The 27309-nt window shown below is 42.9% G+C and overlaps 1 protein-coding gene across 1 annotated transcript; it reads left to right on the top strand.

Annotated features, from left to right (window-relative positions):
- Window positions 1-1393: 1393 nt before the first annotated feature.
- KIAA1958 (KIAA1958 ortholog) lies at window positions 1394-27077 on the top strand. Its single transcript, XM_005154856.3, has 2 exons — window positions 1394-2552; window positions 25939-27077. The coding sequence occupies exons 1-2, from the start codon at window positions 1394-1396 to the stop codon at window positions 26982-26984; spliced, it is 2205 nt and encodes a 734-aa protein (XP_005154913.1). The 3' UTR covers window positions 26985-27077.
- The last annotated feature ends 232 nt before the right edge of the window (window positions 27078-27309 follow it).

Below are 27309 nucleotides of genomic sequence, written 5' to 3'. Positions count from 1 at the left end.
AAAATAAATTATTATTGCAGTATTTAAGTGATAAAATGCCTGAATAACAATAAAATGGGCATTGACTGCAGCGTAAATGTGGCAGTGTGCAACATTTCGCATTTTGCAGAACTTTATAAGCAAAATAAAAGTTAAGAAATAATTAACAGCAAATGTTCCTGTGGACAACCTCCTACAGTAACGGATGATTTACAGCCAGTACAAGAGGCCAACTGAGCATTCCCACTGCAATCTTAAATTTTTTGTGGATCAGAGAAACAACTGTAAGTTGTTTCTACAATGTCCTAGCTCTGAAGTTCTGAGAAGTTGAGGACTTGCAGTCTTGCGAGGGATGTGACCTTGCCTGGAAAGTAGTGGTACAATGTGGGCAGGAAGCAGTTTCTGGCAAGAAAAGATGAACATCTGCAAGTTTTTCTGTTTTCATGTTTGATCTGAAACATTGTAGGATTCATGGCTTTGACCCACGTTCCATGCCTTGTGCTACAAGTTTCCGGATAGTTCTGATGAAACTGGCAAGTGTTTCTTTTGAACAGAATTCATTATTTAGATCTGGGAAAATAAACAATATGATAAAAAGCAAAAGGTTAACTCTCAGAGTTTAAGGAAGGTTAATTATGTCTTAAACCTTGCACATCCCTTAAGCTTCTCGTAAGCTGTTGGACAACTGATGGCTGTCAGTATAGCACAGCAAAGGGTGAATTTGATTGTTTTTTCCTTATATTGAAATTAAAGTTTCTGGCCTTCATTTTCATGCCTCTCAAATTAGTGGAAAAACAGATAATTGATACATTTGAGAAATGTGAATAAATGATTAAAATGTCATAAAATTTAATCAGCTATAGAGGGAGTGTCTGAGCTGGGGCTTGATTGCTGCACTGGTGTTGAAGATGAATCATATGTTTTAAGATTGGATTTAATTTTCACTTCCTAAGTATGAGGATGCAATCACCATGTTTTGGTCTGCATTTGGATTTTGTCAGAGATTTAAGCTTCAAATCAAATCACCTCTGATTCTGAACTGCCTTGTTTGAAAAGCCGTTTTATCTTATTTTAGTTGTGTATTGCAGTGATGTTCCTTCCCTTGGATTTAAAGGGAGAGTTTTTGAGGGCAGAAAGAGAAATGAGGTCACTGAAAAGCAGACACTCTTGAGAAATGCATTTTGGAGTGCATGAGATGAGTGAAATGTGTTTAGCTGATCTTGCAGAAGTTTCATTTACCCACACAAACGTGATCTTGCTTTGGAAGTGCTGAAGAGGGGGGTTTTGCTCTCTATTTGCAGGCGAGCAGCAAGCATGAGCTTGGCAACACAGCACTGTGAGTGGCAAGACCCTGTGGTCTGAACCACGTCTTCAGCTGACTTTCCAAGTGGCGAGGTGCCGTTGATCCTGTACCATGGAGGACTGCCTTCACACCTCCTCTGAAAACCTCTCCAAGCTGGTGAGCTGGGCCCACAGCCATGGGACCATCTGCAGCCTCATCCCCAACCTCAAGCACCTCCTCTCCGAGGGGTCCCATGGCAATCTGACTGCCATGTGGGGCTGTAGTGCCGGCCATGCCTATCACTGGCCCCTGGCTGCCACATGCCGGGCTGGATCCCAGGAGCGTGTCTGTTTCCAGGACAGCCGCAGCTTCAACTCGGACAGCCCCAGCATGCTGGGGGTGCCCTCAGAGGTGCAGGCCAGCCCCCTGGAGCGCTACCCAGGCCGGCCGGGCAAGGCCAAGCTGGATTGTACCCGCACCCGTGACTCCTGTGACTTCTCCTACTGCAGCGAGCCATCAGAGCTGGGCGAGCCTGTGGAGGAGTATGAGGATGAGGCCACCCTCTTCGACATGGTCTGTGAGTCCTCTGTCACCGATGAGGACAGTGACTTTGAGCCGCACACCCAGCGGGCCCCTACTGGCCCCCGCAAGCGGACAGCTTCCAGCCAGCCCACTGCTGCCCAGGCCCAGCCTGCTGACGAGGGCGGTGGCGAGGTGCTCCTCAAGAAAATCAAGCAGGAGCTCCCCGAGGACTACTACATAGTGGCCAATGCTGAGCTGACTGCTGGCACCGATGGGCCAGCCCTGGCCCTTACACAGATGTCCAAGCCCAAGCCTCAGACCCAGGCTGGGCCCTCCTGCCTGGGCCCTGCCAGGCCTCTGCCCCAGCCCACATTGGGCCCCGACCCTGATCCACAGCACCCCTCCACCTCCCCACCCTGCCCACCCCGGCTGGTTGCACAGAGGCCTCTCCGGGGCCCCTTGGCCTCCCCAGCACGGGGGGCAGGCAGTGGCCCCGTGGCTGCCCTGCAGGTGCCAGCCACCAGCTCCAATACCACCACCGCAGCCTCCGGGAAGCCCATCAGCATCCCACTGTCAGCCCTGCAGCTGCCTGGTCAGGAGGAGCTGCCGGCCTCTGAGGACGCCCTCCCGCCTGCCCCACAGGCGGCCCCAGGTGGCGAGGTGGCCAGCTCGCTGTCGGTGAGTGCCGAGCCTGAGGTCAGCTCCAGCCAGCAGCAGCCCCCCACCATCCCCACCACCACTCCCGAGGCAGCGGCACAGTCAATGCCAGGTACGACATTGGGTGGGAGCTGAAGGGGCAGTTTTGGGGGCTGGTCCCCCAGGCATGCCTTTGGGGGAGGGCAAGGAGGCAGGGAGTAGGTGCTGCATTTGCACAGGGGTGCACTGGTCCTGTGGCTCATAAGTCAGTATATAGAGAAACAGTCATGGGGTCATAGAATCATAGAACGGTTTGGGTTAAAAATGACCTTAAGATCTTCTAGTTCCAACCCACCTGCCATGGTCAGGGATACCTCACCTCAAAGACAATTTGGAAGACCTCAAATGGACAAAGTCTAGGAGCAACCTCCATGAGAAACTGTACCACTGCCATAGAGAAAGCACTCTTTGATGACAACTTTATAGGTCCAATTTGAATGCAGTTCTATCATGGGAGAGGGTGTGCAGCTGCTTTGCCATGTGCATGGGACAGGGAGGACATGAAATATGGCCGTGCACACTTTTGATGAAGCAGAAAAGTGATCTGAATAAGGGGAGTCTAGAGTTGGGGGCCAGGTGTTTCCTTCCCCCCAAGAGAAGAGTGGTGTTTGACATGGAGACGCAGAAGAGGGCATAAGGACAGTATTGAACGGTTTACCTGACCCGTAAATCAGAGCAGCCTTCAGAGAGAAGGAAAGTCGCAACCTTAACAATGATATTGATAACATTCAAACTTCAAGAGAAAAAAAAAAGCAAGATTTTTTTTACCCTGTTCTCAGGGGGGAAATGGAAGTTCTCATACTTCATGCCCTTCATTTTTTCATATCCTGCTGCTGTCAAAGCACCGAGAACTGGGACCAACAGATCAACATTATCAGACAAAGAGCATGTTAAACCAGTGTACTTATGCTGAATGATTATCTGATGTGCAGAATAACCCAGTATTGGCTGTAGGTCTTCTAGAGGCGGCAGAAATCTGTTTCCTGGGCGGATTCTCTGGCTCCCTCTGGACCTGGGTGCACACAGTGTTGGCTTTGCTCTTCCAGGTGGTGAGCTGTGCCATCCTGGGAGGAGGTCAGGGTAGGAGCAAGTTCTCCATCTGCTCCCTTGCTGGTTCAGTCTAGGAGTGTCTGTCAGACAGAGTAGAGCTAAACAGTGGAGAGGGTGGAAAACTGCCTATATGCAGTCTTTGTGGCAGCTACTGTACACACTAGAAACAGAGACTTTAACAGCTTGGATGCTACTTTGACGTGGACTCCCTGAAACCTTATTGAACAGTAACAAATCTCTTAAGTGTCAAAGAGCCTGCAGATCTTGTTGTCAAATAAAACCATGGGCAAAGTTAAATACCCTGTTTTGCCAAGTAAAACTTCACTAACCCTTAGAAATTAGAAAGGATGGTAATTGTCTTAGTTGCAGCAAAGCAAATTCTTTGGGACCCATTTCTGCATGGCTACATCTTTGAGATGTTACTTTGTTGTAGTCCTGTTATGTAACATCCCCTGTGGAAATTTCCTCACAAAACCCCACATGGTTTAGAACTGATTCTGCTTAGCTAAATATGAGAGATACGGCATGCCTGATGTCAATCCAGATTGTATGGTAAAACTATTTATTCTGCATTCCTCTGTTCATAGCATATCACTGCTTTATATATTCGAGCTGGTTTCTACCAACCTGCCTCTGCTACTTACTTAGTCTGAAATTTGCAAGCTGGGACAATGAAATATAAACCCGGGCAGAATTTGTCCATTTCGGTGTGTGTTATCTGGGAGAGTGATTTACTTTCAACAGATGCATTAAAGAACCCCAAACCCTTTCAAACTGCTTTTGCCAGGTCCTCAGAAACTAAACAAGGTAAGCAGTTATTATTTAGTTATTACTAAGTTATTACTGCTTAGAGTTAAACCTCAGATGTGCGGACACAGTATGACATTTTCACATTTACGGTTTCCAGAGCAAGGTAGGTCCATGTCTAGTGTCTCACTGTGAGGACAAGGTGGGAATGCATTTGAGTTTACACCCACTGTGTTTTAGTTTAAGTGACATATCCTTACATTTGTATCAGACATGGCTGATAGTTTCCATGCATAGTAATCTTGCAGGTCATGAAAGTTTGAGTGAGGTTCTCCATTAAATCAAAAATCTTAATGATGTTATGTTAGCCTAGAGCAGTTCAAGCTGCATTACACTTTTGGACTAGTTTCTCTTTCAAACTTTTTTGGTTATTTCATCTCTTTTATTCTGTTTAATTAAATTGTGCCAATGCAGGAATTGTACAAAGGTATTTTCATGTCTTAAAGGTAAGTGGCATGCCAAAGACAATTCAGTGAGCTTAGACCTGATTTCTGTTGATTTCAGGTCTCTGTCTAAGCTTTGTGAAATATACTGAATTATTTTTTTAAAGTTCAGCCCTAATAAGCAGATGTTCATCTGTGAATTTTTGGATTGTTCCTTACCACTTAACAAAAACATTCAAGCGTAAATGTAGGTACTATTTAGTCTTTCTTTTTTCTTGTAGAAAAAATGAGAGGATTTACATCTGATAGGACAGAAATTTTTCCAATAGTGGAGAGCACAGAATTTCTACAATTTTGGCTTTCTGAGTAGCCTCTTTTTTCTTTTCTTTTTGCTAATACTTGGTCTGTTTTTTATGTCTGAAAACCAGCAAAAGAGTGGAAGGTAGGTCAGTGCAAGCCTGATGTTGAGGTAGAGCTGTCTTAGGTGGACTATTTTGAAGTATTTTTCTGCAACCAAAAGAGCTATGACCTCTTCCTTCCCCTTTCCCCCCCTCTGCAATTGTGTGGGTTTAAATTAAGTGGGAGCTGAGATCCTTGTGTGATCACAAGACTTGTAAATTAGAAGCTGTTAGATGAGCATCAAAATGTTACAAGACTTAGAGAAGAAAGAAGCCCCCCACATCTCATGAATTGCCAGTTTTAACTAGGTTTAGCTTAAACTCCTCAATCACTGTTCACACTGCAAGGGGAAAAAAAAAAAGTGTCAGCTAGCACATTCCAAAGGAATGCAAACAAGGAAAAGTCTTTTTTTTAGAGGTATATAGAGTATTAGCCATACATACACAAAGATCAAACCCATCCCAGCTGTAATCTTTCCAATGAGTAGGAAATCAAGTAAGGGATCTAGGAGACCAGCGTGGTTAAACAAGGAGCTGCTGGGCAAACTCAAGTGGAAAAGGAGAATCTATGGATTATGGAAAGAGGGGCTGGCCACTTGGGAGGAATATAGGACAGTTGTTAGAGGATGTAGGGAGGCAATTAGGACAGCTAAGGCCTCCTTGGAAATTAATCTTGCTAGTCGGATTAAGGACAATAGAAAGGGCTTCTTCAAATACATAGCAAATAAAACTAACACAAGAGGCAATATAGGCCCACTGTTGAATGAGGTGGGTGCCCTGGAGACAAGAGGATACAAAGAAGGCAGAAGTGTTGAAGCTTTCTTTGCCTCTGTCTTTACTCCTGCAGACTCTCCCCAGGGCCCCAGATTCCTATAGCCCCAGAAGGAGTCAGGACAAAGGAGGAGTTTGCTTTGGTAGATGAGGATTGGGTTAGGGATCAGCTATGCAATCTGGACATCTATAAATCAATGGGTCCGGATGGAATGCACCCACGGGTGCTGAGGGAGCTGGCGGGGGGTCATTGCTGGGCCACTCTCCATAATCTTTGGTAAATCGTGGGAAACGGGAGAGGTGCCTGAGGATTGGAAGATGGCAAATGTCACACCAGTCTATAAGAAAGGCAAGAAGGAGGACCCGGGTAATTATAGACCGATCAGCCTTACCTCCATCCCTGGAAAGGTGATGGAACAACTTATTCTTGACTCCATCTCTAGGCATATTAAGGATGAGGGGGTTATTAAGAACAGCCAACATGGTTTTATGAAGGGGAAGTCATGTTTGACCAACCTTATAGCCTTCTATGAGGAAGTGACTAGGTGGAGGAATGATGGTAGAGCGGTAGATGTGGTTTTTCTTGATTTCAGTAAGGCATTTAATACTGTCTCCCACAGCATTCTCATAGATAAGCTAAGAAAGTGTGGGCTTGCCGATCAGGTAGTGAGGTGGATCAAGAACTGGTTAAAAGGAAGAAGGCAGAGAGTTGTGGTCAATGGGGCAGAATCTAGCTGGAGGTCTGTGACTAGTGGAGTCCCTCAGGGGTCGGTGCTGGGACCAGTGCTGTTTAGTATTTTCATCAACAACCTGGATGAGGGAACTGAGTGTACCCTCAGCAAGTTCGCTGATGACACTAAACTGGGAGGAGTGGCTGACACACCAGAAGGCTGTGTTGCCATTCGGCGAGACCTGGACAGGCTGGAGAGTTGGGCAGGGAGAAACTTGATGAAATTCAACAAGAGCAAGGGTAGAGTCTTGCATCTGGGGAAGAACAACCCCATGTACCAGTACAGGTTGGGGGTTGACCTGCTGGAAAGGAGTGAAGGGGAAAGGGACCTGGGGGTCCTGGTGGACAGGAGGATGACCATGAGCCAGCAATGTGCCCTTGTGGCCAAGAAGGCAAATGGCATTCTAGGGTGCCTTAGAAAGGGTGTGGTTAGTAGGGCAAGAGAGGTTCCCCTCCCCCTCACTCTGCCTTGGTGAGGCTGCATCTGGAATATTGCGTCCAGTTCTGGTCCCCTCAGTTCAAGAAGGACAGGGAATTGCTTGAAAGAGTCCAGCACAGAGCCATAAAGATGATTAAAGGAGTGGAACACCTCCCTTGTGAGGAGGGGCTGAGGGAGCTGGGTCTCTTTAGCTTGGAGGAGACTGAGGGGTGACCTCATCAGTGTTTACAAATATGTAAAGGGTGGGTGTCAGGATGATGGAGCTAGGCTTTTTTCAGTGATATCCAGTGATAGGACAAGGAGGAATGGGTGTAAACTGGAGCATAGGAGGTTCCACGTGAACATCAGGAGGAACTTCTTTACTGTAAGAGTGATAGAGCACTGGAACAGGTTGCCCAGGGAGGTTGTGGAGTCTCCCACGCTGGAGATATTCAAGGCTCGCCTGGACAAGTTCCTGTGTGATGTACTCTAGGTTACCCTGCTCTTGCAGGGGGGTTGGACTAGATGATCTTTTGAGGTCCCTTCCAACCCTCGGGATTCTGTGATTCTGTGGTTCTGTGATTCCAAGGCCAGTGGAACTCTGGCATGAATAAATACAACACAAGGCAAATAATCATGTCAAAAGAAAGTCACAAAACTTTATGTAAGCTCTTCCAAGAACACTCGAATACTTGCTGATCAGTCTCTGCATTTGTAATTTGCATACAAAGATTGATGACTTTTGGCTAAAATGGCTGCTGAAGCCTACTTCCAGGGACATGACTGCTGAATGTGGTCAAGCAAACAATTAAACATGTGTAGGGGTCAGACAGTCTTCCTCTTTGTGTTGTACTAATGAGTACAGAGTCCACTGGTATCTCCTTAGATCCTGTGGTTTGCGTCTATTCTTGCTCTAGTAGCTGAACTAAAAATAATAAGTGCTGAGATACATAATTACAAAGAGCATAGTGCTTTTTTTTTTAAGTTGGAAGGGCCTAGCTTATTTAAAAGAATCAAATTGGATCATTATAGTTTTAATCATCAGGAAAAGGGAGGTAGTGAGTTGATTATCCACCTCCTGCACTGCAACTGCCTTCTTTCTGATCTTGCAGCATGGATTTGCCAGCCCACTCACACCCTTAATTATCTGTGCTCAAATGCTGTTAAATTATAAAGTAATGTTTGGGAGGCTTGATCTTAAAAGTTCTGCTAATGAGGCTGATACTGCTTATCTTTACAACATTGTAAATGAGTCCTCTTTAAAACTGGACAGGACCATAAAAAGGAGAATTCCAGCACTGGTGAAGTAGTTGTCTGTTTGCCTTTAGCATCTGGGTACACAGCATGCCAGTCAAATAGAAGAAAAAATGAAACCATAGTACTAATAATTCTAATACAAATGAGTATGTTTTATGAAGTTGGTCCTACAAGAAGCATTTGTCAAGTTAGCAATTCTTGCAGAATACTGAAATGAAGGCTCATCAGATATTACAATATCTTTAGATTTTCACTGTAATTAAGAAAAGTGTTTATCACCATTTCAGGATTCCACATGTTATTTTCTATAGTAGAAATTCCTTCCAGACACAGAAGGCTCATTCCAGCCTCTTTGAAACCTTGAAGACCAGCAGTGGACTTGTCATGTACAGAGAGATCTTTTTCTTTTCCTAAATAATATGTAATTATCAAAGCAACTACGCACAAAAGAGTTTAGGCTGCTGCTTTTTGTGATGTCAGTGTTTGTTTCTGCTGTTCACCATGGACCTGCAGCATACAGACACCACCTGGGAGCAACGTTACTGGATATATAGATAATTTTGGAGGAAACGGTTCACGAGTATTCATGCTGAAAATAGATTGCTGTGAGAGATGTTTAGAACAGAATAGTTAGGTTTGGAAAAGACTTTAAGGTCATCTAGTTCCAACTCCCTGCCATGGGCAGGAACACCTCACACTAAACCATGTCACCAAGGCTTTGTCCAACCTGGCCTTGAACACTGCCAGGGATGGAGCATTCACAGCTTCCTTGGGTAACCCATTCCAGTACCTCACCACCCTCACAGTAAAGAATTTATTCCATATGTCTAACCTAAACTTCCCCTGTTTAAGTTTGAACCTGTTACCCCTTGTCCTATCACTACAGTCCCTAATGAATAGTCCCTCACCAGCATCCCTATAGCCCCCTTCAGATACTGGAAGGCTGCTATGAGGTCTCCACACAGCCTTCTCTTCTCCAGGCTCAACAGCCCCAACTTTCTCAGCTTGTCTTCATACAGGAGCTGCTCCAGTCCCCTGATCATCCTCGTGGCCCTCCTCTGGACTTGTTCCAGCAGTTCCATGGCCTTCTTATGCTGAGGACACCAGAACAGCACACAATACTCCAGGTGAGGTCTCACAAGAGGAGAGTAGAGGGGCAAGATCACATCCTTGGACCTGCTGATCACACTTCTTTTGATGCAGCCCAGGATATGGTTGGCTTTCTGGACTGAGAGCACACACTGATGCCTGATCATGTTCCTTTTCTCACTGACCAACACCCCCAAGTCCTTCTCTGCAGGGCTGCTCTGAATCTCTTCTCTGCTCAACCTGTGTAGGATCTTGCACTTGTCATGGTTAAACTTCGTAAGGTTGGCATCAGCCCACCTCACAAGTGTGTCAAGGTCCCTCTGGATGGCATTCCTTCCCTCCAGTGTATCAACCGAACCACACAGCTTGGTGTCATCAACAAACTTGCTGAGGGCGCCCTCAATCCCACTGTTCATGTCAGCAACAAAGATGTTGAACAAGACCGGTCCCAACACCGATCCCTGAGGGACACCACTCCTTACTGGTCTCCAGCTGGACACTTAGTCATTGACCACAACTCTTTGCATGTTGCCATCCAGCCAGTTCTTTATCCACTGAGTGATCCACCTATCAGATTGATGTCTCTCCAATTTAGAGGCAAGGATGTTGTGTGGGACAGTGTCAAACACTTTGCACAAGTCCAGGTAGATGACATCAACTGCTCTACCCCTGTCCATCAGTTCCATAGCTCCATCATAGAAGGCCACCAAATTGTTCAGGCAGGATTTCCCCTTAGTGAATCCATGCTGGCTGTCACCAAGCACCTTGTTGTTTTTCATGTGCCCTAGCATGCCTTCCAGGAGAATCTGCTCCCAGATTTTGCCAGGCACAGAGGTGAGACTGACTGGTCTGTAGTTCCCCGGGTCATCCATTTTCCCCTTCTTGAAAATGGGGGTTATATTTCCCTTTTCCCAGTCTTCAGGAACATCACCCGACTACCATGATTTTTCAAATGTGATGGACAGTGGCTTAACAACTTCATTCACCAGCTTCTTCAGGACCCATGGATGGATTTCATCAGGTCCCATGGACTTGTGCTCGTTCAGGTTCTTAAGAAGGTCACAAACCAAATCTCCTATAGTGGGCCTAAGGTCTTCATTCTCACAGTCCCTGTATCTGCCTTCCAAGACTTGGGTGGTGTGGTCAGAGCATTTGCCAGTGAAGACTGAGGCAAAGAAGTCATTCAGAACCTTAGCCTTCTCCAGAACCAGGGTAGCCAGTTCTCCTGATAGCTTCTAGGGAGGGCCCACGTTGTCCTTAATCTGTTTTTATTTACAATGTTCCTATAGAATCCCTTCCTGTTATCTTTCACATCCCCAGCCAAGTTTAATTCTAACTGTGCCTTAGCTTTCCTAACCTGGTCCCTAGCTTCCCAGACAACATCCCTGTATTCTTGCCAGGCCGCCTGTCCTTGCTTCCAACTTTTATAAGGCTTTTATTTCCCTTCTATGTTTCCTCAGTAGCTCCTCATCCATGCATAGAGGTCTCCTTGTCCTCCTGCTGCACTTCCTTCTTATCTGAATGCAACACTCCTGAGCTTGGAATAGGTGATCCTTGAATATCAACCAACAGCCTTGGGACCCCCTGCCCTTTAGGGCTATATCCCATGGAACATTACTAAGCATGTTCCTGAAGAGGCCAAAGTCTGCTCTCTTGAAGTCCAGGGCAGTGAGCTTGGTGCATGCTCTTCTCGCTGTCCTGAGGATCTCAAACTCAACCATCTCATGATTGCTGCAACCAAGGCTGCCCTCTAACATCACATTTTCAACCAGCCCTTCTCTGTTGGTGAGGACGAGGTCAGGCATATTTGAGGATGAGCATTGAGTTGTGTTCCTGCAGCAAAAGCTGCATAGGCCTACTGATCCTGTGTATTAGGTGAGGAATTGGAGTTTCCATGCAGTCTGTGGAAACTACTTGCCTGTAGCTAGGAGGGAGTTTAATCTCTACCCTCTGAAAGATCTATTACAGCCAAGCTCTGGCAGTTTTTAAGGATGAAGTTTGTAAAGCATGCCAAGTTCAGCTGCCAGACAGTCAGGAATACTCTCTGGGGTTTTGAATAAAGAAATAGCATCACTGAGAATTATTGACATATCCTTAAATGTATGTTTTTAATTCATAATACCATAGCACAAACAGTATTAAGTAAGATGGTGTGTCATATTAAAAGAGGAGCTGCCTGTTTCGATGAATGGTTGTGTTCTGGAGCATCAGTGCTCATTTCAGACTTGGAATACAGAGGGTACATCCCTCTTCTCCATTACCCAAACAAACAAGGCAGAAAAGCAAAAAGTAGGAAGCAGAAGGGAGAAGTAGAAAACAATAATTTTTTCAAGACCACCATCATCTAGGTGTTATGCTCTCCCTTTTACTAAAGACATCCTAAACAAGATTAAACATTTCTGTGCAAAATGCTGTGTTTTGTGATACTGGTGTATAAAGGAAGAAAATAAGGACTCTGATAGTTCCAGCTGTCTTGAAAACATGGAAGCAACAGAGGAAACTGGACAAATCTGTAGTGATCATCTCTTTATTTTTAGGAAACAGGAGATTATTAATGTGGTGGATGTGTTTTCTTCATGTGGTCTTTGCAATTGCTTTGTTTAATTTGGAGCTATTTCCATCTTTGGATATGTGAGTCTTTAAGTAAGAAAAGAGAGCAAAGGAAGAATCAGATTGGGATCTGCAGAGGAGATGCAGCACAGCAGCCAGAGGCACTCAACCTGGAAAGGCCTCAAACATGCACTTTTGCACTTTGGATGCTGGAACAGAAAAGGAATACAAAATTTGGTGGTTTAGGTCAGTGTAGTTTCTGAGAGAGTTTTCCCACTTTGGATGAGGCTGGTACTTGAGTAAATACATTTACAGAAAAACTATTTATGTATTCAAGGCCAAAGTTCCTAATAGCAACAGTAAACTTTGGGAAGAATTGTTTTCACCTGTATCCATAGTGGGAGCATGCCATTTTTGCATGGGCTGTTCTCTGAAGCTAGCACGCAGTCACTTCTTATATCTCCCATTTTCTTCATATGTAAATTATTATCCTCTTAGTGAGACTTGTTCCGTCATGTCATCTTCTTTTCGTGTTTGCAGTGTACCTGCAATGTATTTGAGCATCAAACAGATCAGTAAAAATTTGAGTGTACTTCCTGTCTATCTAAGCAAGATAACAATTTTGAATACAGAAAATCATGTTTGATTTTTTGAGGAAACAAAACAGAAGCATGCTGGTAGATATTTTGTCATGGCTGGCGAAGCACTCGTGCTTCCTAAAACATCCAGATCCTGGAAGCATTGAAACATGCTGAAATCCATCTTTCTTTGATAAAGTATGCTTAAGTGAATCATAGAATCACATGGAAAAGATCTCAAGATCATCTATTTCCAGCCACCCTGCCATGTACAGGGACACCTCACACTAAACCATGTCACCCAAGGCTTTGTCCAGGCTGGCTTTGAATACTGCCAGGGATGGGGCATTCACCACTTCTTTGGGATGTTCCAGTGCCTCACCACCCATATGCCCATGCTGTTTGCAGGAAGTGTCAAACTAGGCTATCAAATCAGAACCTCGAGAGAGAGAAACTGAAATGTCTACTTTCCCTGATGAATCTTGCTAGGGCACTCCACAGACTGGTCACACAAAAGCTGCTTTCAGCATTGTTTTTTCTGAACAGCTTGAACGTGTCTAGTAGTTTCTGTAGGATGAATGGGCAGAGCAGCATTTTGATTTCCCAAATGAGTGCATTTGGGCTGGAGCCAAGCAGTGTTGCCCTGCAAAAATGGTAGGATCACTTGAACTTTGTGGTCCTGGCTGCCACTGAATCCTGCCCCTGTTGAAAGCCGGGAACAGGGTTTCTTGCATGCATGTCATGTAAAAATTGGTGCTGAGGATCTTGTTGAGTCTGATGAAGGCTTTATTTTATGTTCTTAGTTATACATTGACCATTAAGTGTATTGGCTGCATCTTACTGCTAACATACACCTGTTGCTCACATTAATTAAACAGTAAGTGCATACACACACAGAGAGAAATACTGTGTGTATTCCTGTTGATTAAACTCAGGATGACTGGCAGTGACACTGTGGTCTGTTATTGCTTTTCATTATCTAGGTCTTTATAATGAAAACATCACTTGAAACCATACAGCTATGGATTAATAATACTTAATCACTTGCTTGCTGTGGGAGAGTCCTTGGGTGGGAGAAAGGGAGTAAGAAAGAAAAAAAAATGCTTTTTTTTTTGTTCAAAGAAGGGTAAAAATGATTCTGAGCTATTCTGACCCAGGTCAAGTCACCCCCAGTACAAAGCTAAATATACCATATTACTGATTTTTTTCAAGCAGGACATTCTTGTACTCAGAGATCAACCATGCAAAAAAATTCATCTCTGATCTTTGAATAGCTTGCTTTAACTTTCTGTTTATACTCACCTCTCTCCTAACTGGGTGTCTGCCTCATCTCTGCTTTACTGCTGCGGGTGGTCAAGGATAGTAGTATGAGTGAGACACTAAAGTATGGATTGTTTCGTATGGGAATGATTTCATTTCATCCACAACTTGTAGCACCCTTCTGATTGTGGTGAGCTCTATCCTTCACTCATGTGCGTGTACCATATTCTGGGGATTTCTCACTGTCATTGACTCTTGGTAAATGGAGTGTTGCAATTCATTAGGACTTGCTCTCTTACTGACTCTGTATCCAAGAAAATAATTAACAGTTGGAAAAACTAATATTGGCATTACAGTGTAGCATTCATACCTGGATGCTGATATATGCTTTGCTTTTTGCTCACAGATTTACTTTATTTTTTTTTATTATTCTGCCTGTATAGTGTCTTTTTACTTGTTTTTCCTCTCCAGATTTCAGATCATCCTGAGAAAACATAGTTTGGCAAATAACTCGTCCCATTTACCATTCACTTGTAGAGTTGTTAAATACACTAGAGTGGTTATTGTGCTAGTGCATAATAAAATAGCCATATATATGTATAACGTACATCCACAAAATTAACTGCATGTCACCTCTTACATGAATTAATTGGTGTCGGTTTTGGTATGAACTCATTCAGTAGCAGGGGAACTGGTTGTTCATATCCCACAGAGAAGGACAAATTATTTTTATGGAAATAACAATGCAATCCCAACAGAAAAATTTTGACAACATAATTACAGAAGAGAAATAATAACAATATTCCAAGTGACAAAATGTGTGTGTGCTTTGTCTCTGTGTACATAGCTTGAAAAAAATTGAAATTAATTTATTTACAGACTTTACTCAAGAAGAGCTGCAAAATGTGACTAGATCTATTCATTTAAACTATGATAAAACAAGTTTAAACATTTATTCAATAAATAAATTAATTGTGCCGTGAGCAACAGCCTGGTTCCTGGTGAATGTGTGTTCCTTATCTCTTTTTCTCCTCTCTGTACAGAATTTCCAGCTGCTCCTTTACAGCCTTTTGGGATTCCTTGTCCTGGCAAATGCCCAGACAGGCCATGTCTAGTCTGGAACAAAGTGTGTGCCCTTTGGTCAGCCATGGTGTGTGAGCAGTTGCCTGGCAGAGTATCTGATGTCTGAAGTCTGTGGCCTTTCTGCACTTTGGGATGTATTCCTGTCTCTGTCCTTTGCCTGGCTGTTGATTCTCTCCCAACCTTGTAGGGCTTCTACATCTTTAGACTTCTACTCTTCCTTAACATGATGAGAGTTGTGTTTGCAAAGGTTAAAGTGTAATTTAAAGTTGACTTTTTTTTTCTGGCATGCAAGGAGGAGAATATGCTCAGCACAGGTTGAAAACAGGAAAGCAAGCTAAAAAATCCACCTTAGGAGCTGTTTGACTCTCAAGTACTGTACTTCATCCTCTCTGGAAATTTGTGTAAAGAGCTTGTCTTTAAAGTGGTGATCCAGTGAAGACAAAGGAAATATGTATGTTAGAAGTGTGCACTGAAACCAGTTAGGCAAGGTTGTAAATCGTGAGCTCTTCATAGAGTTTGTACCCTCCATAGGTTGCTTCACTCATACTGGGAAATATACAGTGTGGAAATATAAAATGAAATTGGTCTGGTTGGACAAAATCACCAACAGAGAATCTCAGAAATAAAACTGCAAGTTCAGTAAGAAGGCAATTTGAGTACATTGCTAAATAAAAGATGGGTGTGAGAGAAAAGGTGCTGAAATGCAGTTCTTTGGGGTGCATGTGCTGAGATCTTGTTATCAGGAGTCAGTGGCATGAGCTCTCAACACATTTCCTATTACCTGCACGAGGTAGTTCAACCAGAACAGAAAAGGGTACCTTTTGATTCACTACCACTGGCACTTTAATAAAATAAAGGGAGAAATGTCTGCAGTCTCTAATAAGCAATATATCAACTAGTGCTGTCAGCCTGTGTAGAGAGCTCTACAGCATGATTTATTATCTTAATTACAGTCATGTGGGCCTCATGCTCTTAAGTCTGAAACTGCTCACATTCTCAGCTTGATTTAAGAATATGCTTTGGCCAAGACTTAAAGTACAGCTTATTATGATTAATGTAATAAAATATTTATTACATACTCCTTTCCTTTGTTTCACTACTCTGGTTAGACTGCCTCATTCTGAATCAGTGATATAAATTAAATTTCAATGATTAGGATCCTCATCTGTTTTTAATCTGTCTTCAGTGTTCTTTTTTTCACATCCCTTTGTTCTGATTTTCCCTTCTCTCCCCCTCATCTTTATTTCCTTCCCATACTTCTCAACTCTGCTTCTCAGCTGCTGTCTGGAGTGAATCAAAGGCAGTCAAACTTCATAGCCCTGTCTCATCCCTTCGAGACTTCTTACATTGCTTTCTCAAGTATTAAAGTTACTTCTTAAATGCAGTAAGCCTGAAACTGATGGTAGGCTGCAGCTTAGAACCCGTTAAGCCTCTGGTGATGTGGATTAGAATGTAAAGAGAAGACTGAACTGTAAGGGATATTTGTTTGTGTCCCATTTCTCATTCTTCTTCCACAGGGTCTGCAACTGCAAACAGGCATAAAATCCCACGGCACCAAATCTTCTAAAATGCTATTTAAATCTGTACCTGTGATTTTGTGCAAAGCAACACACTAGTTAAATTGCTGCCTGAGCAATCAGGACTTGTGAGATCTGTTTACACATGTTAATCTGGTTTTCTCTGTATGAGCATGTAAAGGTGGAAACCTTTTGGAAAGTATAGCTTTGTGTATTTTTCTTATGATAGAAATAAGAATTTGCCGTGATAATTTTTATATTTCCTTAACAGTTCACTAATTTTTAAATGATAAACTAATTCAACACAGAAGGTGTTTCTTAGATCTTTACTGCAATTTTCTTCATAGTTTTGATTTTTCCTTCTTGTTTTTTCTTTTAGCAACTTTTGAACAACAAATGTTGTTCAGTTGTGCCACTCTTCCACCTCCTACACATACAATGACTTGGTCTGGTTGATTTCTACATTTCTACATAAGCATACACTTAAATATAGGGACCTCTATCCAGAATTGACTTAAAATATGCTTTGATGAGTTAGAAATTTATTAGGGGAAAAGCAGGTATTCTGCGGAGGGTCTGTATGCAACACCTTCTGGACTGGTGACAAGTCAAGTCCTCTTGGAAAATGAGTGCATTGCTTCTGCTGTACATCATCCAGTTCCACTTCTCAGAGTGGGTTAGACAATCACTGACATACCCCTTTAATTCCTTCTGCCACAGATCATGAAGTAAATAACATGATTTGAAAGTACATTATTTCACTGTATTGCTAAAAACTCCTGGGTAAAAAAGAATTTTTAACTTGAAGAAAATAATAGGCAAAAAATATCTCTTGTCTTTAGCCTTAAAGTGAAATCAGTACTTTGATTTTTCTAAGTGGGGTTAGCTGTAAATTGGTTGGAAATTATTAAAAAATTATATGGCTAAACAGAAAGCTGCATGCTCAACCTAAAGATGACATTTGTTTCACATTGTTGACCACTTAATCAGCTCTACCAGCACTCCAACAGCAGTTGACCTGCTCTTTTTTTAACTCAAGCTCTGGAAGAAGAGCAGTTACGTGTTAGAAGTGAATATAGCTAAAGAAAGTTTAGTCAGTTATTTTGAAAGGAAAGGGGTTTCATATCTTTTTGAAAGTTTTCTAATATTTTCTTAGGTTTGCAATAAGGAAAGCTCCATGCATGGCTTTTACATCCTCCACCGCTATGAAGAGCTGGGTATCCGAACCTCAGTGGGGTAAAAAATCCTTTTACTTAAGGATTTCTTTTTATAAACCTTCTGTAAAGTTAAAGTTAATATGGAAATGAGAGAGGGGTCAGGCAGAGTAGATAGACCTGGAGCTGTTTCCAGGCTTGGTTATAATACAGGTGACCAGCTGTGAGCTGAGTATATTTTGCCTGGACATCACTTAAGTACCAAATATCTTGTTTCTCCCATGCTGTTGTAAAATATCTTCAGCTCCTGCTGTTTTCAATACTGTGCCATGGGGAGCAGCTTTAGTGTCCTGCTGTCAAGTGTTGCAGTGCTGGAGCTGTTTTTCCTGGGAAAGCTGGAGTTGGTGTATTTGTTCCAGCCAAATGGAGGTGGGCTCTGGATAAATGTGAACCAAGTAGCCCCCCTGTCAAGGTACAGAGGAGACATATCCCATTTTGAATTGCAGTATTTCACACCAGTGCATCACAGGACAGCTTCAAAAGGAGACAGGAAACTGCACAGGCTCATACCCCAGAAATACCACTTCAAGTAAGTGTTCAGTGGGAGAACAAATTTGAGCTAAAACTACCATGCAGCACTTTTTCACTAGCCATGACAAAACCAAAACCAGATAACTAGATAATGTGGAGAACATACTGTAAACAGATGAAAAAAAAAAATAATTTAGAAGATGCGCTTTTGGAATTTTTGTATTGAAATAGCTCAGATGTACTGTACAGTCAGATGGAGAAGGAAGGGAGCCTTGTACCCTAGACGCTCATTAGTGATTGCTGGTATCCACTGTGTAAAAGGTTGATCAAGTCAGTCATAGGGAAACATAAATTCTTAATCCCTTGTATTTTTTCTGTCATCTGAGAATCATGCAATAGTCGCATTAATATTGATGTGAATTTACTGTTGAGTTTGCCAGCAAACCAGCCAGATTGCACCTTTTACCTTTTCAGACTGTTGTGGTGAGAAGGCAGTGAAAGTGAATGCAAACTGAAAACCAGCACTAGTGTCTGAGCAAGTTATGTTTATCAGACCATTCTGTACCTTGCCAAAAGTGTACAGATGACTGACGTTTATGTTAGTGACTCCATGGAGATACCATTGTGTAAGTATTTCCATGCTCATTTGCTGGCTGTCTATATCCTTTGTCCTTTGACAGAAGCTAAAGCTTTTTGGAGTCATAAAATATTTCACTGATAATTTTGTTGGAGGAGGCTAATTGATGAATTGAAGCATAATTTGCTTTTGCCAGAAAACATAACATCTTTAATAGATTTTAATTACTAAATTTCTATCATGCTGCTGATTTTACTTGCTAATGAAAGCCTTTTCTGACAATGCAAAACTACATCAAGCTCAACTTAATGTAGCAGAAGTAGGGAACTTGAGCTGTTAAACAATATTTAGTAGCAACATCAGATGGGTAGCACAGAAATTTAAGAAGTAGTGCAGAAGCATTTTCTTCTGCTCCAGGAACCTCCATTTAATAAAATAATCCTTTGATCCTGTATTGTCAAGAAGCTGTTAGATTTAAAAACCTGATGAAAGTTACCAGGCAGTCATAGGGTTTTCCCCCCTCTTTTGACTCTGACTCACCAAGCCTAAGCTTAAATAAGTATCATCATTATAGCATAGGAAGTGAATATTATTTGGTCCTAGGACTTCCTAAAGAAATGGTTATTGGTTTATATGAAATAATTGCATTAAAACATATGTGTTTTTTACTTAAGCCTTTGACTCCTGTTCATGTGTAGGCATTGCCCTGAGGAAGATAGTCTGTACCAGACACTGCCAAAAATATTTTTCTTCAAGTGTTTAACTCTCCCTGACTCTTAATCTCAGGGTGTTTTTGCAAATGCTCAGGGGCACTTCTGCCAGGGAGACCTCCTGCTCTTACCTTCACCTTTGCTTTTTGCCAGTGACATGGGAGAATGGCTTCACCAAGTTATTCCTGTGATGATACAGTGAAAACCAGCTGTCAGCTTTTTAAATTGTGCATGCAGAAAGAGGACTGATACTTGGGGATGCTGTGGCATGCAACAGTGGCATTCACCTGCCCCTGACAGGGGAGCTGTAGCACTGCTTCCAGGAGGGCACGCTTGTTAGAGGGTCCCCCAGCCTTTCACCACTATGATTTGACCATACCTTCCTCTCCCTTGTGCAAAGGTGAGATCTCAGCCCACTGCGTTTGTTGACTTGAGAATGTTGTTTGCCTGCAGATTCTTTCTTGAAACAGGAGGGGACAGGAGAAAAGAAAGATAGAAGCAGGCTGTGGTTTACATTAGCTGTTTTAGTAAGCTGCATATGGCTTATAGATTGGGTATCACTGCTTATCAATAATTGCAGAGAAGGGCAAGAACCAACCTGCAAAATGGTGCGGAGTGGAGAGAGAGCACTTATCTCCAGTGTGGAGATACATGTGTGTGGTTAAGTAGTTTTTTTTTTTTCACCTGAATGGAAGTGTTTTGGTGGAAGCAGGTCTGCTGCAGAAGCATTTTCCTAGTCAGAACACAAATTGGGCAGAGAAGACTTTGGCTGGTGATGTGATTACCACCAAAACCTACACTTTACTTTTAAGTATGTCTTCTGAGATCTCACTGCCTACCTTAAGCAGAGTTTAAGACTGTTTGCCGTAATAGCTCAAGTTCATGATTTCCACTAGTGTTACAAACACACTCTGAACATCTGTCTGTTGTGAAAGCAAGTGCCTTTCCCTGGCAATACATAATTACAGAGGTTGTGTCCTTTTCAGGGAGTCTGAGTATGTGTATATGTGTGAGCTGAAATTAAACCAACCCTGAGTTTGATAACTCTGCTGATAATGTTAAGTCTTGGCTGTGTTAAAATCAGATTATGAAAAGATCAGAAGACAGCTGTTGCTCTGTGGGAGGGATCATTCCTTGGTTGTGGGCTAGCCTGAGACAATTGGTTCCCAGTGGGTTGTCTGTTTTATCTCTTTGCTGCATTTAAACTTGGATATGTAAACCACCTGTCATTTTTTCAAATTCTTAGTTGGGAGTTTACACCAGATCTCACAGTAGGGTGGGTTTTACTGGTTTCTGACACATTCCGGTATTTTCTTGAAATGAAACTCGAGTGTGGGATCAGATAGGAAACAGAAGTCATCCAACCAGGTCCTTTGTGCAGGGATGCAGCTGAGGGGTCAGGACCTCAGGAAATGCATAGCAAGTCAGCTTACTTTATATGTTTCTGCACCTAGTCTGTAAAACAGTGGTAACAGCGCTACCAACTCCAAAGGCTGTATTATGACAAGGAAAAAGCATTAAGGATAGCTTGCCTTTGTAAGATCAATGATGGCAATAACTTTTGGTTGGTTGGCTCAGTCTGTTTTACTAGCCAAGACAAATTAGATTGTTAAATGAGAGTTATCTGTCTTCCTACAGCCTAACAGCAAACACCTATAGAAAACTGTAGGAAAGGTGCAAGCATATATGACACATCTCCACTCTCCTGTCTCAGGGCCTTCCTAATACAGAGGTGTTCTCCTCTATTGAGGAGCGCTTTGTAATTTTTTTTCTGTGCTCTTCCCCAGTTTTGGAACCCATGCACACTGAGGAGTTGGACAATGATACTGTGAGCAGTAGTCAAGGAACTAACGTGGAACCCCACCTGTGTTTTAAGTAGTTTCCAGCAGGACTACAGAAAATGAAAAAAAAGAAAAAAAAAAAAGAAGTAAGCTCTGGCCAAAAGAGCATTTGGTCTCTACTCAGCAAGATGCAGCAAAGTGAGACCAAGCAAACATCTAGGAGCTGTCACACTGGCAATATGCATGTAATGGGAATTTTTAACAATTACACATATTCTTTTTTTCTTCCCTCTGGGGGGGTTGACTTACGAAGGAGACATTCCCTCACACCCTCTGCTCTGCAGCCAGGCTATTTACAATAGAAGTAGATTCTGGGAATGTTGAAGATCAGCAATATCCATTCAGTGCCCTTGAAAGCACCCTGCTGCTTTTGCTGGGAACCAGCTTGTTGCTGCATATGCTTTCTGTGGTTTGTCTGTGGCCACACCACCCTGAGGACTCCTGATCTTGTCAGATCTTGGAAACTAAGCAAGGTCTGGCTCAGGTCTTGTCTGAGGCTAAACAACTATCTAAGAATACCACCACAAGATTTTTCCCGAGGTTGGACAGTCATGAATGGCAGGGTGTATGGGATCGCATGGGCAAGCTCCTAGTCCAGTTGGCCCCTCCAGTGCTTTGGAACTTCACTCCTGAATAAATGCAAAATTCAGAAAGATTCGCAGAACACTTAAACAAGGTGTGCTGTCATCCTGGCAATAACAGAGCGGGACAACTTACTGCAGTGTGCTGAGGCTTGGCCTACACCTACAGAGCCCTGTTCTGTAAGGAGCAGGAGAAAGATGTCTCTGGATCTGATGGCAAAGCAACAGACAATGCAGCTGCTGAAACCCCAAGCACAGAAGCTCCCCCAGCAACAAGTACAGCAGCTACTCAAACCACAACACACTCCCATCTCAGGACATTCACTTTCAATACCCAGATCCAAATATGAACTTGTACCTTAACAGTTCTCCCAGCTTACTATAACATAAACTTTTTCAAAAATTCTCTGTGATGGCACTTGAGATGCCTCTTAGTTTTGAATTTTTAATAACTAAATGACTTCATGTAGCCTTTCTTTATGTGTCATTCTGGGTGGATTTGTGAGGAACAAAATGACATTAAACCAGCCTAATCTCCTTTGAAAAGATTGCAAAGCCATGTGGCTAGAGCAGAAGCAACCAATGCCAGACTGTGGTAAGGGCTTTGATTCTGTTTCTGTTGATTTCCTGTAGGCACAGTAAAGATGTGTACAGTAGATGGGTTTCTTGTACATATTTTACAAGAACCATTTTCAGGCTGCATCCAGAGAATAATTTTTGTGGCCACTTTGTCCTGTTGTATAGAATAGATGCAAGGTGTGCCTGGTCTTAGGCACTGTACTGTTAGTGATCTAAATGGTCTAATAGTACTGGGTATGGCTGGAACAGGGATAACTTTCTTCCTAGTTACCCATACCCTGATGTGTTTTGGATTTGTGACTAAAACAGTGTTAATGGCACACCAATGTTTTGATTGATGAGCTGGACTTTCACAGTAACGAGGCCTCTTTCTCTCAGTCTGGCTGGCTGGCAGCTAAGTCTAAGGTAGGCAAGAGGCTGGGAGGGGACGGCCACCCCAGACTAACCAAGGAAATATTCCCTGCCCTACAACATCATGCTCAGCAATAAAAACTGAAGGGAGGATTTTGTGGAGGGTGGTGGGCATTGCTTAGAGACTGTCTGGGCATTGGTCTGTTTGTGGGAGGTGGTGAGTGACTGCCTTTGCATCACTTGTTGGTTGGGTTTCTTTTTCTTTACTTCAGCTATTAAACAGTTTTTGTCTTGACTCACAGGTTTTCTGTCTTTCTCTTCCTGTTCTCTTCCCCATTCCTATTGGCTGGGGAATGAGCAAGTGGATGGGAGGTGCACAGGTGCTGATGAGTGTCAACCACCACAGTAATAGAGAATTAGATTATGAAATTAGCAAAATACACAAAGTGTGGCAATATTAAAAGCATGCCTGGCTACAGTTTGTGTCTTCATGGCAGCTGGAGATGGATTATATGGTTTCTTTCAGCTCTATGAAATTTCCTTGGTTAAATAAAAAAATAAACTTTAATGACATGAAGAATTATGTCTCCTCCCTTAGCTATCCTAGGCTATAAAGAGCTGTCTTAGTTAACACTCAGCTGCACTGTCTGCTTTTGCTGTGGATGAAGATCAGATGATGACAGTGGCTTAGCTGACATCTAGTAACTTCATCTGTTTCAGACTCTGCCTGTTGGGTCTTATTGCCTCCCTGCATTCATCCCATGCTATGAGATACCCCTGATATTTGGGCAGTCTCAAAGGAAAATAATAACCCATTACCACTGTGGGCTGGATTCAGTTAAAATTGACATAGCTCTCCCGATGTGGCTGGGTTAGAAGCTGACCCATTCTCTTTAACTTCTCCCACCTGCCTTGAGGAGTAACACACCACAGCACTGCAGGAATGCAGTGTTTCTGGGGTACTATTTCACTCATGCAACTTAAGGGGATCTTTAATTCAGCATGAGTTTTATAACTGTTAGCTGCAGATATGGCAATTTCCTTTGCAGATTAAGGAAAATGCCATAACATAACTGAATGACTGGGTTTCACTGCTGTGTTGTGACAGGCTGTCCTCTAAGAAGTAGTGATTGATGACATGTATAAAATCGAGCCATTATATTTGCTGTTTATATTGAAACAGTGCTTAAAATGTGGGCTGTCAGTCAAAGCACTGATTACTTACACAGTGTTGTAATCAGTGGTGGTGGGTGCAGTGAGCAAGGTACCAGAGTAAATGTTTTGGAGTTTTCAGACAGCATTGTCTCTATTTCCAGCCTGCATCTAGCCATAATAAAAAGATCTAACCTATACATTGCCTAAAGCATGAGAAGTCACTGTAGGCTGCTAGGAGCTCTTTGATACTGACATCAGTATTAAAACTAGTTTCAGAAACAGGCTGATAACCTTTTCTTCTTCCTTTTGAGCACAGTTTCAGCAAACCTCAGTGCTCTGTGGCAGCATTTTTGATGGCTGCAGAAGCCTCCAAAGGTCTCATCTCAGTGCCCCGCTTCTCTGTGCTTTGCAGAGGATTTGAGGACCCCCCTCAACAGGTTTCACTAAGTGCTGTGGATGCAGTAGATGCCTCACAGTGAAGACACAGGACCTGGTCCTGGGTGGTATTACTGCCCTGTTTTTGGGAAATCCTAGGACAAGTTACTCCCCATGCTTCTGTCCACAGCTGTGGCATGGAGGTGATGGGATGAACTCATCAGTCTGCAGATGAGTAGAATGGAAAACTGCCCAGCTGAGCACTGATGTTTCTGCACCTCCTGAAGCATTGCAGGTGGGTTAGAGAAGGCCCTGCACAGCCTTTCTTCAGAGCCATCTTCCTTTCTTGTTGTGTCCCCCATTTGTAGGCTTGCAGGACAGCGTGAGCACAAGCAGTGAGCATCTACACATGAGCACTACTGCAAAGCATGAGTGTGCTATGTGGCCTGACATGAGCTTGGCATGACTGACAGAGAGGCAGTGGGAACTTTATCTGGTCTCATACCATTTTGTAGTGTGCATATTGGGTGGAAAGCACCTGGCAAGTGTGCCTGTGGCGGTGCTGACAGGATACCAAAATGTGTGGGGTTTGCAATGAAATAGAACAAAAAGAACTTGCTTTTTTCCCCTCTTCTGCATATTAAGTGGAGAGAAGAAAGAATGTTCTGTTCACAATTACAGAGAATAGTCAAAACAATAAATTTTTCCTTCTTTGCATTTGCTAAGACCAGTAAGGTTTGTCACATTCATGACAGTTCCACCTATGCGCTTGTAAGCCGCATCCTAGTACAGATAGTTTGCATGTGCCAAGAACACAATCTTTAAGCACACACATCACTTATGTGTAAAAGGCTTTTCCATTTTATGCTTATGATTAGCCAGAAAATCAGCTGTCAATGACAACCATTGTAGTGGTAGCACCTGCATATTGTGTTTTGATATGTCACTGATTGTAAGGACCTTTGAGTATAACCTTATAGAGCCATACAGTTTCTATTTCCAGATTTTACTCAAAACTGAAAAAATTTGGTCACAATTGTACTTCTACTCTTGAGGTTCAACTTAATTATGTGGAGAGACTGTGAAATCATGATTTTCTTCCGTATATCCTGATGTGAACATACTAACTATATACATTTGTAACTTACACATTCCTCTGTAGTATTTTTACCTGCCAACTCCTTTGTTAGAATGTGCTGCATTATTTTTTACTGTACATTTTTGTCTATATTTATTTAGCTCTTAAAAAATGTGTCTGATGAAAGATAGTTTTTACTGTCATAAGTATGATGCTTCAATTACTTTTTGTAGAAAAAAGCATAACCAGTACAACCTCTGGTTTCACAAATGAAGCAGTTCAGATTGCACTTATAGTTTGGATTGGGCCTTGAGCATTGAGATCCACAGAAAAACCTTGCATTTGTTCTAAAACCAGATTGCCTCTAATCCCATTGTTTTCCACAAATCTCCATGCACAAAACCATGCCTCAGTGTCATGAAGAACTCTTTTTGGTTTTATGCCATGCTCTAGTACATTTGTGAAACTGACTTTTTCAGTCATGTGACAGGTATGTAATGATGTTTTCCAGTGCACTTTGTGGAATTGATTTATTTTTTTCCCTTCCTTTTTAAGGAAATCTGTTTTGAAGAAAAGCACATTGCACAAACTCACTGCTTCTGCTTTCTTTTGTCTTTCCCCTTTTCCCTCTTCCAGACCAGGATGAGAGGGCAGCTGAGCTCAGCAGAGAGCAGAATGAGAAGACCATTCGCAGCACACAAACGGCTCTCCGCAATTTCCGAGAGTTCCTTATCTCCAAGTACCCCTCTGAGACACGGGAGATCTATGTCATTCCATGCAAAGAGCTTGATGCCTACCTTGCTTCCTTCTTTGTGGATGCCAGACAAAAGGATGGTTCTGAATATGAGCCAAACAGCCTGGCCAACTACCAGTGTGGACTGGAGCGGTACCTCAAAGAGCACAGATATGGATACAGTATTACAAGGGATAAAGAGTTCAAGAGGTCCCAGGAAGCTTTAAAGCAAAAGCAGATAGAGCTGAGATGTAAGGGGAAGGGAAACAAGCCACACAAATCCATGAAGCTCACCTTTGCCGATGAGCTTATCCTGCGCAAAAGAGGCTTATTGAGCCGCTACAATCCAGAAGGGCTGCTGAACCTTGTCTGGCTAAACAACACTAAGGCATTTGGACACTGCACAGGTTTCCATGGGTCTACCCTGAAGTGGGGAGACATCCGGCTGCGGGTGACAGAGACTGGGTTGGAGTACCTGGAGTGGATGGGGCCAGACAATGGAGATGTCAATGCCAAGAGCAAGAGGGGTGGGACGGACTCCAGGGTGTATGCCACCCAGCACTCCCCGCAAACCTGCCCTGTGCAAGACTACAAGGAGTACGCCCAGAGGCGGCCTCCAGCCATGCGCTATGAGGACGCGCCATTTTACCTGTCCATCAAACCCGTCGTGAACTTGGCTGCGCTTCACTGGTACAACTGCCAAGCCCTGGGAAAAAACAAGCTTGCCAAGATGGTAAAGACAATGTGCGAGAAAGGCAACATCCCTGGCAGGAAGACCAACTTCAGCGTCTACCAGAGCTGTAGCACTCTCTCAGAAGCACAGAGCAACCAGCTGGTGCTGATCTGCAATAACCTGAGCCAGCAGGCTGCCCAGTCTGTGGCAAGCCACTCCAATACTGGCAACTTCATAGTGTCAGCATCTTATGACTCCTCCTCTGACACAGCTTGAAAGAGGGACATCACCCTAACACTTCTTTCTTTTCTTTTTTGTTTCAAGCATTGAGTTTGTGCCCAATAATACACATCAGCTGTGATTGTACACTATTCCCTCATAACCCTCTCTCCACTGTTAATTCACTTTATAAAAGTATATAAATATATAATATATTTTTCTTTTTACAAATAAGTCAATAGAAATAGTTTAGTATTACTAACATAGTATTTATAGTGTTGATACAAAACTGAAAGGTACTTATGGGTTATAATATAAATACAGATTTTAAAAGGACAAAATGGTTCTCAGGCAACACAAGATAGACTGAAAATGTCATTTT

The sequence above is a fragment of the Melopsittacus undulatus genome, chromosome Z (genome assembly GCF_012275295.1).
Source record: "Melopsittacus undulatus isolate bMelUnd1 chromosome Z, bMelUnd1.mat.Z, whole genome shotgun sequence".
Taxonomy (NCBI): Eukaryota; Metazoa; Chordata; class Aves; order Psittaciformes; family Psittaculidae; genus Melopsittacus; species Melopsittacus undulatus.
The sequence above is the reverse complement of the archived record's forward strand: the minus strand, read 5'-3'. Positions and strand labels throughout refer to the sequence as shown.